General features: G+C 44.9%; 1 protein-coding gene across 5 annotated transcripts in view; it reads right to left on the bottom strand.

Annotated features, from left to right (window-relative positions):
• Positions 1–9,957, bottom strand: part of TOX2 (TOX high mobility group box family member 2) — a 286,109-nt gene extending 276,152 nt beyond the window's left edge. For all 5 annotated transcript variants that reach the window (XM_056844213.1, XM_056844217.1, XM_056844214.1 and 2 more), the window contains exon 1: positions 9,826–9,957. In XM_056844213.1, the coding sequence (XP_056700191.1) occupies positions 9,826–9,927 (102 nt within the window). In that variant the 5' untranslated portion in view covers positions 9,928–9,957. The remainder of the gene's footprint in view (positions 1–9,825) is intronic.
• Between the last annotated feature and the right edge of the window lie 2,477 nt (positions 9,958–12,434).

The raw sequence follows: 12,434 nt of genomic DNA, 5'->3' as shown, positions 1-12,434 counted from the left end.
AGTGCCTCCTAAACATTTCTAAAGATGGCACCCCCCTCTCGCCTCCTCAAGGAGCCCATTACACAGAGCAGGAGTGACAATAGAGAAGGCACAAGCTCTGGCTGATGCCAGGCGGGCTACCTTAAGTGGGAGGGTTGCCTGTGGGAGGCAGACTTTGTCTACAGTGTGGTTCCCCAGTGCCTTCCCCAGTCATCTTCCCTTTACCCCCAGAAAGCCAGGTACTCGTTTTATCGACCTCGGATGGATGGGAGGCTGAGTCAACCTTGAGACGGCTAACTGAAACCAACTTCCGTTGGGATCGAACTCAGGTCATGAGCAGAGCTTGGACTGCAGTACTGCAGCTTACCACTCTGCGCCACAGGGCTCTATATACTTCCCTAGTAACAACTCCATATTCTAACTGATGAATAAGAATGGCGCAGACAACAATATCAAAGGCCTCTGGAAGTTCTAACAATATCAGTGGGGATGACTATCCCCTGTCTAATGCAGCTAAAGCTGTGTCGGTTCCAAACCAAGACCAAAAGCTATATTGAAGTGGATCAAGGTCAGATGTGTCATCCATAAATTCCTGGAGCTAATCCATCACCACACACCCTATCACCTTTCCTATAAAAGGTAAATAGGCGACTGACGTATGATTTGACACCTTACCCCTACCTAATGAAGGTTTTTTTCAAGAAGAGGTTTGATAACTGCATCATTGAAAGATCTAGGAAGAGCCCCTCAGTAAGCAATAATTAACAATTTTAACCAACAGCTTCAATACCCTTTCCCTGTATGATTTTAAAAACCAGAATAGGCATGGATCAAGAGTACATTCAGCATCTATTGGCAAGACCAATCTGAGTACATTCAGCATCTATTGGCAAGACCAATCTGAATCTATCTATAACAAAAGGACAAGCAGGTGCTTCTGACACCTCAGATACTGGATCTACTTTCAACCTGGCCTCCAAGTCAAAACAGATGAAAGAAATTTTATCAGCACAGAACCTCACAAAAACTTCACAGCTAAGGGTCAGGGTAACATTATTGACAGGGTTGGACTTAGATGTGACAGCAAGCCACTTCAAACTATTGAGCTGGGAAATTCAGGTGATACAATGGTGATGGAGAAAAAACCTTATTTGCTGCCATCACTGCCATCTCATAGGCTTGCAAATGGGCTATATGGCACATTCTGTCTGATTCATCCCAAGTCTTCTGCCATTGGCAATGCAGTTGTCTCCCAATCCACTGTATATCCCCCAGCTTCCTGTTAATCTATGGAGCAGGGGGCCTACCTGAGCATGGGAGAGCACACCAAGCAGAGATGCTATTTATGGCCCCAGCAAGCCCATCATTCCATGCAGCTATAAGGGCCTCCAAAGAGTCACCAGAAAGGTCTCCAACTCCCCCAGAGAAACTTGGAAACTAACAGAATCCATTAATTTCTGAGGGCAGACCATCTGACTTGGTTCACTGCCCCTGCAGAGAGGAAGAGGCCACAAGCTCAACCATGCCTTCAGAAGACAGTGATTTAACCATGACAAGGGCCAAACCTCCATCCCCCTAATCAGATCACCACCAAGACACCTGGTACAGAAAAGAAGGTCCAGTGATGTCCTTTTTATGTGGTGGGCCCATCACAACCTAAGACATTCCCATGGTGGCCAGGAAGTCCTAAGCTGGACCTGGCCAAAGCAGGCTAGGCACGTATGTTGAAATCCCCAAGGACAATCATCCTTGGGTCCTCAACACCAAACCTGAAATCACCTCTTGTCAGCTCAGCCAGAGAGACCCAACTGGCAAGCTCTTCAGACAGAATAGTATCTCTATTATTCTAAAAGTAATCATGATTATGACTCCTCTCCATACATAAGGCTAGAACAACATTTTTGTGAATGAATGGGTGCTCACTATTTAGTTCTGAATCCCTGATTTAATAAAGCCTTCAGCAAAAGAGAGCTTCAAACACTTTCTATTATGCAGATGGAATGCACCATCAAAGCCTATGGTGCAGGAAACAGAGATGGCACATCAAGCGACTTGAACGTTTTCTAGAACATGATAATTTTTAATAACAAGGTTTTTACCCAACTTAACAATATTCATGATCACACACCAAATGAGGCCAGCAAATCAAAAATTTAGGGAACATTTTTCTCTTCCAAAGCAATGTGTGTGTGTATTCAAAATAAGAGTTGGATCAGGAGAGTAAAATAGCAAAGGAAATATTTTATCTTCCATCATGACAAAGCAATAAAACACAAGAGAAAAAAGGCCAGTGTTTACTACTGCAATTTACTGTGCACGTAAACGTCAAAAGAAAACAGAATGTTCCATAAAAATTTATTCATTACATTGACCCTCTTTTATACCAATAGGTCAAAACCAATTTCTGATGAGTTCTTTCAGAAAACAAAAGAATGCATACAACAACAAATATCACTTTGATTCAGCATACACCTGAACTTCAACACCTTAATCCTTTCTGACTACAGAAAAATATATATTAATTTTAAAAACTGAGAATGGAAAATACAGCATGTTGAATTATTCTTAGAAGCTTAAAAATAATGGAAGTGTTGAAGCATTGGTTTGGCACATATCCATTATTCTTTCATGTACAAAAGTTTTAACAAGTTAACCTGATTCAATGAGTATGTGCTTAGGATATTCCCCCTTTGGGATATATATCGGTCAAGGGAACGCTTACAAAATTCCTTCCTCTGAATTTCTCCTCAGATTTGGTGACTCTGGCTTACAGAATTTGTTAAGGCCACTGGGCATGCATAGATTTGCTTCTGGGCAAAGATTTATATTGCTAAAGCCATTTTTTTCCCTTTCGCTAAGCCATGTACTCATGTACATTAAAACACAGCACTTCACTGTTGTCATTTTGAACACACAATTATGAGTACAACTATATCGGTGTTCCGGTGTATTGGCAACTTCTGTTATACCCAGTCTTTCAACTGATGGACTTGTGAAAGCTTATATAGTCACCCATTCTAAGTTTTCTCCAGTTCATTAGTTTCTCATCACTACATGCTCAAACAAACCATACAAAAGTGTGATGTTCCAATGTTTGCTCATGATTGGTGATGTGATACTATGATAGGCCCCAGCAAGCCAGAAAAGACTTTAAATAGGGAACGATAGTGAATATTGGGAAGTCTGTCAATTTAAAGATTAGGCATAGCAGAAGCTGACGAAGAAGGTACGTTACTGTGAATATAGGTGGGGGAGGAGCATGTTTTTATATATATAAATTATATATATATATATATATATATATATATATATATATATATATATATATATATATATATATATATATATATATATATAAACATGCTCCTCCCCCACCTACCCCAAAATTGTGCAGTGTTCCAGCACATCCAGTTAGAACAGGCTTTAAATGGGGAATTTGAGGTTCTCTACTAAAGTGCTCAATGGAAAGATCACATAAAATGGAAGCTCCCAAGGAACACTGCATGCGACTCTGCATGCAACTGCATGTTCAAAAACGCTGCCTAATTTTTACGGCACATGATTGTTTGTGTGCATAGCTTAGCTGAAGGGGAAAACCATAATAAATGGAAGACATGAAAAGCCATGGCAAGAGCATACTGTGCACGCACCAGTTCCAGAATTAATTAGGGAAAACCTCTATGAACCAGAAGCCAGGAGGAGCAGAATATCGGACACAACCAATCCACATTTCAGGGTTACATAACAGAACTGGAGAAATCCAGCCACTTCAGATGGGTAATCAGAATTAAATCAGAATTCTTTTTACACCAAACTACTTAGCTTATTTTCAAACAAGCTTTAAAATTATCCTTACAAAAAGAGAACAATTTTCAATCATATGTGAGCACTGTTCCAGTGTAACCTGGCCCAAAAAGATCCTTCTTGGTAGAGGCCATGCTAACAGTGTCCAGGTAGTCAGTGCCATGAAACAAAACCATGGCAAGATGTCTTCTAGCTCTGCCCATTTCCATAGCAAGGCCCTTGCATTGTGCACTGCTGCTATCACGATAGATGGAAGCAAAAAGGGGATGGAAGGATTTGACCACTGTGCCACATACCAGTGGAACAACTAGCTTTACACTCCACAACATTGACTGTGATCTGATTTTTACTGCATAATCATGTTTATTGGACACTATGAATGTATAGTATTAAACCTACAACAATAACAAACAAAAAGCCTGTATCCGTATGATTTTTTTAAAGTACTGTCTTTGTAAACATCTGCAAGTTTTGTGTAGAAATTAAAAAGCAGAGCCCAAGCAATGAGGCATCTACTACACTTCCCCGGTCTTACATTCCTCAGTCACCCAGGGATACTTCTAGATGGTTCCATTCAAAAGAATCTTCACCTTGGTAGAGAATTGAAAACTGTGCCCTTAAAGCATTTAAAATACAACACACCATAAGTGAAAGGCATTTCACTTCCTACAAACCTAGTTAAAGGCATGGTGGGGAGGTAAAGGCTATGTGAAACTTCTCTTTTAACTTTTTGAACCTGTACATTCAAGACCACTTTTAAGAATTTCTACACAAGATGCAAGTGCATCCATGTTAGCAGAAGTTTTGATGTACTAGACTTCAACGTAAGAAGAAAAAAAACCTTTCTCTGTGATTTGTGAAAAACGGAAAGAAAAATGAAAACCCCAATTAAGTGCCATGTATGATTCCAATCAAAAAGCCCATCCTAAATAACCAAATTAAAAAGAATGAGACCATATTTGGACTTCAGCAAGAATGAATCAAACCCTTGTATATTCTCTCACGAATAAAGGGTACTTTACTCATGACATTTCCTTCTCTACACTGCTGTGTTAAGTTTGAAGAAAGTGAGGGTACCTATTTTTCTACAAAAAAATTATGCTAAGAAGCAAACTATAGTACTGAACCGCCAAAGCAACATGAGGTTTGTAGACAGCCACTTGCCTGATGTCCCTAGTGAATAAGATTCTCCTCCCAGTGACCAGGCTCAGAAGCTTTTGCAAACTGAAAGCAAGTTATTTTTCTCCCTTAAGGCTATCAAAGCACAAGCTAGGCTAATAAACATTTTTGTGGGCTGGTCACTTCTTCAGATATTTCCAAGGCTGTGCAGAAGGAAATATTTCTCAATTGTAATAACTGAACACGATATTTTATGTGTTCAGTATGCTTCTCCCTGGGAGGTGACATGATGCTGGACTAAGACTTGGGAGACCGGGTCTCAAACCACCACTCCACTGGAGTGACCGCTGGTCAGTCATTATTTCAAGGCCCAATCTACTTCACAGGTTGCATGGGGATAAAATGTCAGGAGAGAATGATAAACTCCAAGAGGGAAGGACAACATTCCTGATGCTAGGCAGATCTGGGTATGGTCAGTACATGAATGGGAAACCCTCCAGGGAACCCCAAGCATGCCACTCTGAACTGCCATGGCTCAGAGACTATGGGGCAGGGGGAGAGCATCTGCTTGGCATGCAAAAGGACTCAGGTTCAGCCCCCCCCCCCCCGCCAGCATTTCCAGTTAAAAAGATCAGGTATTAGGTGATGGAGAGCCATGTGGTGTAGTGGTTAAGAGTGGTGGACTCTAATCTGGAGAACTGGTTTTGATTCCCCACTCTTCCACGTAAGTCTGCTGGGTCACCTTGGGCCAGTCACAGTTCTCTCCTAACTCTCTCTGCCCATGCAGAGGCAGGCAATGGCAAACAACCTATGAATGCCCCTTGCCTTGAAACCGCTACGGAGAAGCCATAAGTCAGCTGTGACACATTAGGTGATGTGAAAGATCTCAACCTTTGACCCTGGAGAGCCACTGCCAGTCTAACTAGACAATACTGACTCTGATGGACCAGTGGTCTGATTCAGTATCAGGCAGCTTCAGGTGTTCATTTTAAGAGAAACAAAGGATATAAACGTAATAAATAAAGGTTTAAAATAATAAATACATACTTGCAAGATAAACAACAAGAATATCTCAGTAGCCCTCCCAAGAACCTTGTAAGGTAGGCCAGCATTACCTCCTTCCTGGTAGAGCAGACTAGGTACTCATCTCAACTAATTATTCTGGATGGTACCCTAGAGCACAGCAAATAGCATGTAGCTGAGTATTCATGTAGCCATTAGAGAAGCCCTATTTGTAAACACCCATGTCCTTTTAAAGTGGAAAATGCTGATGTATAACAGGTACTTCAGTGGCTGTAAAGAGCAACTGTGCCTTGCTGCAGCACACAAATGAGATGGGAAATCTCATGATAACAATATAATATTCAGTAAGTGCACAAAACAATTACATTAACATTTCAGGATGCTTTGAGCTAAATAGTGTTTCCTCAGCAAGCTGACTGGCTGTATTAGAAATGTCTAATGGCTCAGGGATAGCACTGGCAGAGCTACAGCTATGCCCTCCATTTCATCTATTTATACACGCAGTGCTTGATGCTGCACACAATCTCTCCTCCCTGAGATGACTTCTACCCACTCAGAAAAGAACCAGTCTAAGAGGGAAAGCGCTTCAATCATGGGGCTTGAAAACTTAGTTTACAAAATCCCCTTGTTCATATTTGAACTGCTCAGGAAACCTCAGAAATCCCAACCACATACTGTCAGATTCTCTACTATCGACGAAGAGAAGCAATATCCAGGCCTTCCTCCAAGTCAGCGTTCTCCTGCTGTGATAGAAAACACTGCTTATTCTAAAATCTCCAATAAGAAAGTCAGCAACCACAAACACACCCTCTTCCCATGCCAGTCCCCTTTAAACTTTTATTTCTTTCATGACATCCAACTAAAGGAAACATGGCTACCCTGAAGTCTCTCCTGCCTAAGGATATTTTTTCCTAAATATTCCCTAGGTTTCTAAAACAATGAGATCTTTGGGAACAGAATCACCAGTAATCTGTGCTCATCTATCCACTCAGAAAAAAAGATGTTTGTTTGCTTTTTAAAAGAGACTGTGCAGAGGGTAGGAAAGGGTTTAAGGAAAATCAGCTGTCAGGATACTGTGACTGAAATCCTGCTATCTTTATGCACTAGAGTTCATTCCACAAGTACATTTGGTCCACTCTAAGTATGTAAATAGCATTTGACAGCAAAGAAAAAATGTATAAATTTGGACTGTCAGGGACTTATTTAACATTTTCTCTTCTTTCCTTTCTCTTGTTTTAAGATCTTGGTAACAGTAGCAACAGCAGCACCTGCTGGTAGCGGTCAGTACTTTGTATGCTCTTCGGCATCACTTCATCCAGACTTTTCAATCCAACGTGAGTTTATTAGGTTTATTAAGAACTATTACAGTACTCTGTCATTCATACTTTCAGCATTGCAATAAATGGCATATTGTAAAAGAACGAGATAACAGCAAGTAACTTCAGAGTAATAGCAACAGCCAATCCCTTCCCATTATGCACCATGACGGAAATCCATCCTCTTAGGAATGTTTTCCGTGTGACCTAACTATTGACAAAGTTCCTCAAAAAACACATCACACTGTGACCTTCCATCATACTCTGAAGTTGCCACAGACCTTGCATTCACCTCTATCTATGGACATTCATTGCTATACCTCACCTTCCAAAACGAATAAATATCACATGGACTTATTTCTAACATTTTTCAGTATCTGTGTTTGTAAAAACCAGGCAAGATCTTAGAACTCACTACTTTTTCTCCAAAGAGTACTGTGGATATCTGTTCCCAGACATTACACTGTAATAAGTGCATTAGCAACTGACACTTTGATAATAATTAAATATTAACATTTCCTCCCGTAAGAATAGAGATTTTAAAAAAATTCAGTCTTCAGATCAACAGATGTTTCGTGAATAAACAATGCACTTTTGATAAACCTTGTATTTGGGAACAAAATTTCACATTAGATCAGGCAGGTTGGAGAGCTTTTATACGGCTTGTACAAAATGTTGCGAACACCAATCGTAACTGTTAATAGCTGAACTAGTGGTAAAAGTATAAAGGTGCATATTGCTAAAAGTAGGGAACTTCAACATTTGAAACCATGCTACTTTAGAAAACTCAGTAACCCCAAAAATGAAATCAGTAGATCATGCAAATGAAGCTCTGCAATTTCAGAATCTGACTAAACAGCTAGCTATAAAAGATTGATTAAATACATCAAATTCTACAGTTTCAACAATTCTTCCTTCGTTAAAATGTTGCTACCCGAAATTTTACTGCCCGAAAGGCATGATAGTCATAGGAGTATTAGCACTATAGTTGTTCGCAGTTGATTCCAGTCTTAAAAACGGCAGTACTCTCAATACCCCCCTAGCATTTTGTCCCCTTCTCTATTTCTCTCTCACACAAACATACTCATTAAAAGGGTGCACTTTCTCACTGTAGCAAACAGACAAATCTAGGTTAGGAAGGTTTTCATGCCCTGCCGTAAGATCCTATGAAATATACATAACCCCCATGTAGGCTTTGTATTTAACAGAAGTAATTATGTTGTGGGGAGGGGAAAGGGTTGGTTGACAACTGAGGGACAGGAGCCTGCAGTCCACACACACACAACAGGGAGGATGGGACCCCATGCACACTATCAAGTTTTAACACGCAAGGCTGCATGTTGCATGCAAGGTTGTACTGGGCATCCTGTTTTCATGCCCTGCTGTAAGATCTTATGAAATATACATAACCCCCATGTAGGCTTTGTATTTAACAGAAGTAATTGTGTTGTGGGGAGGGGAAAGGGTGGGGAGGGGAAAGGGTTGGTTGACAACTGAGGGACAGGAGCCTGCAGTCCACACACACACACACAACAGGGGGGGACCCCATGCACACTATTAAGTTTTAACACGCAAGGCTGCATGTTGCATGCAAGGTTGTTCTGGGCATCCTATGTCGCAGCTCCTTCTCAGCAAGAAGACAGAGAACTACAAAATAAACAATGATAAAATACTCACCCTAAAGCCTGCCTCTCCTAGCCTGTACATTTTCAAATAGAAATCACTGCCAAGCACAAAGGGGGAGGGGGGGGAGAGACACTTTAAACTAAGCAATCTCTTGAGCCCATACTATTCCACTCCTTCCCCACAAAGCGCACATACACAAACACACATATACAAGCACATCCCTCCCCCCCACCACCACCACCCACACACACACGCGCGCATTTCTCTATAACGGTGTTTATCCAAACTGAGAGGCTGAATCTGGAGTCTGAATTGACAACGCCACTGAGAAGCAAAGTCCCACCCTCTCCCCCCTCCCCACCCGCATCCCCCCCCCAAAACACCCCCCCTCCTCCGCTTCCAAAGTAGGGGAGAGAAGTGTCCTGGCCGCGCCAGCAAGCAGCCCGGGCGCTGCAAAGCGCGATCGTTTTGAAATTCCCTCCTGCAGGATGCCGCCGCCGCGCTCCCTTCCACACTTTGCTCCCCTGAGGAGGAGGAGAAGTTTCAGACTCATCGATCGGGGGGTTTGTTTGAACGCGCGCGGCTCCTTTCTCCCCCCCCCACTCTCTCTCCCCCCGGGGCACAAAGCGAGGAGGCGAGCGGCAGGCGCGACTTTGGGGGCGACCGGGTCCCCGAACCTCTTGCGCAGGCTTGATCCCCCAACCTCCTGCGCGGAGCCTTCCACGGGAGCTGGGGCGGGGGGGGGGGCTCGGCCGGGGGGGGGAGGCGCGCGCGGTGGAGTCAACTCCTTGCCCTGCACCGAGACGGGAGCGGTGACAAGCCGGGCTGAGCCAGCAGCAGTCTTGGGCGGGGGGGGGGGGGGTTTTGAAGCGAGCTGGGGCGCCGCGCATCCCCCTCGCCCTCCCCCCCTTGCCCCGTCCCTCCCTCTCCCTCTCCCTCTCTCCCCCCACCTCGTTACCTTGCTGCAGTGGTAATAGTCCAGGGGCCCCAAGCAAGTGGGCTCGGCCCCGGGCAAGGAACCGACGGCGGTGGGGGCGGCAGGGTAAAACCTAACGTCCATGCCGGGGGTGGGCGCGGAGGGGGAGAAAGAGGCGGCGAGAGGAGGCTCCAGCGGGCATGGAACCGGCTCCTCCGGCGGCGGCGGCTCTGCCTCTGGCTCGGGGAGGGGCGGGCCGGGGAGGCGGGGAGAGGGAGGCAGGCAGGCAGGCAGGCAGGGGGAGGGCGCGCAGCCCAGAGCCGGCTCCTCTCGCACTCTATTGTTCCAGGCACCGAGGAAGGGAGGGGAGGGGAGGGAGCCTGGGACCTGCCGGGGCTGGGCTGGGCTGGGCCGGCCTCGCCTCCCGTCGCAGCCTCCCAGGCGCGCGCAGCCACCACTACAGGGCAGGAGGTGGCTTTTGCGCGCGCGCGCCCCTCCTCGCGCGCGCCGCCCTGGACCTGACCTGCCCCCTCCCAAGAGCAGACGGACCCGCGCTGGGAGGGAAAGGAGGAGGGCCTGGCCGGGGGTAGCTCCGGGGGAAGGCGCGCTCCGGCCCTTCCCAGCGACCCTCTTCCACACGGCCCAAAGTTGGGCCCCCGGAAAGCCTCACCCCCACCCCACCCCCAAAAAATAAACACTGGATAGAGTTAATTCACAGTGGGTCGCCGTGCGAGTCTGTCTGCAGTAGTAGGAAAGGGCAAGGGTCCAGGAGCACCTTAAAGACGAACAGAAATCTTTTCTGGCAGGGTAGGAGCTTTCGTGAGCCACAGCGTGAGCTGTGCAAGAGTCCAGGAGCACCTTCAAGACGAACAAAAATATTTTCTGGTAGGGTATGAGCTTTTGTGAGCCACAGCATGAGCTGTGCAAGAGTCCAGTAGCACTTTAAAGACAAAAGAGCAAGAGTCCAGTAGAACCTTCAAGACTAACAAAAATATTTTCTGGTAGGGTATGAGCTTTCGTGAGCCACAGCGTGAGCTGTGGCTCACGAAAGCTCATACCCTGCCAGAAAATATTTTTGTTAGTCTTGAAGGTGCTACTGGACTCTTGCCCTTTTCTACAAATCAGTGAGTAAGGCTTATTTCGGTTCACAAACCCTGCCAGAAAACATTTTTGTTAGTCTTTAAGGAGCTACTGGACTCTTGCCCTTTTTTTAAAAAAAAAATTGTATTTTCATAACATAAAACAATAATAAAAGAAAATATAAAAAGAGTATCAATGAAATAGTCTACATATACAATCTAAGTTTGAAAAGATAGAAAATTCAAAGAACCCCTTTGCCCCTCCAACCACCATAAAAAAGTGACCCACCACCGGACTTCCGAAGAAGTGTCTACACAGTTTTAAAGATGTATTATTAACAATAATATAATGAATATACAATAACTGTTTCTATAACTCACTAACTCTTGCCCTTTTCTACTACTGGATAGGGTTGAAGGTGCTGGGGCTGACCCCTCACCTCTGGGGGAAGGGATTGGGGGGGGAAAGCTGGTGGTGGCCGCTGTAGGGACCCTTCACAGGAGGGCTGGAGTCGCCTCCCAGGGTGGGGGGTGGAGACTGATCTCACACTGTGGGGTTGTTTACAGCAAAACCCCTCAGGAGAGGAGAGAGCCCTTCCCACTCGACTTCAAGGAAGATGGGCTGAGCAAAATTTGCTCAGCTTGACCTTTTACACACCTGGGGAAGAAGTGGGCTAGACCCCCAATTTAGGGTTCGGATCTACTCTCGAGCGAACATCAAGGAAAACAAACTTCCCTCCCCTCCAGGAATCTGGGCTTCCTGGCACCTTTCTTTTTAGCAGGGGAGCACACCTGTTTTCTAGCGCAACTTCACATCGCCGAAAAGCCTGGACAGGATACTTTTCCTGTAGGGTCTCAACCTCCAAACTAATGCTGGACTCTCCCTTGCCTTTTCAACCTGCCCTGGGACCTGTCTACACAGTTCCACAGAGGCACAGGGTTTAAACTGGATACAATGCTCTGACTCGCTGCAGCTACAACCGCACAGAAATGGACTGAATTCTCCTGAACCCTATGAATTTATGCTGGATCTCAGACTCTACAGCAAAGAGGCCCCTTTTGAACCCAAAAATGTTCATCCTCCCAACACAAGCGCCTAAGAAAAGAACTGAGAGCTGTCCAGTGTTACCTCTGGAGAAGGATTGGATCCTCCCACTTCTGTGATCCTGAGCTGTTTCCCTCCCTACACAATACAGCTCTTTAGTGTAGGAGCTGTTCTTTTCTTCCAGCACAACCTCACATAGCAGGGGGGTTGGATCAGGATGCACTTCAATCGCAGTATAATGCTGTTAGCAAAACAATGGATTCTAGGAAGCCCTGATATACAATGTGGGCTTGCCCCAGTTAACTGTGCTGAACACTTCCTCCAGGGTAAGAGCAATCAGAAATGCGCTGTTTGGGCCAGAGTGGAGAAGATCATATAGATTTCTGAAAAAAATCTTTTTTTCCAGATTTTATTCTGCCCCAGAGGAAGGCACCTGATTTCCCAATATATAGTCGACAGCATCTGTGATAACCCCCCCCCCCAATTTCCTGCCACTTCAGGGACAGCTGTTCTGTTTTTACTTGTGA

The sequence above is a fragment of the Euleptes europaea genome, chromosome 2, assembly GCF_029931775.1.
Source record: "Euleptes europaea isolate rEulEur1 chromosome 2, rEulEur1.hap1, whole genome shotgun sequence".
Classification (NCBI taxonomy): domain Eukaryota; kingdom Metazoa; phylum Chordata; class Lepidosauria; order Squamata; family Sphaerodactylidae; genus Euleptes; species Euleptes europaea.
This window is presented reverse-complemented; position numbering and strand designations above follow the sequence as displayed.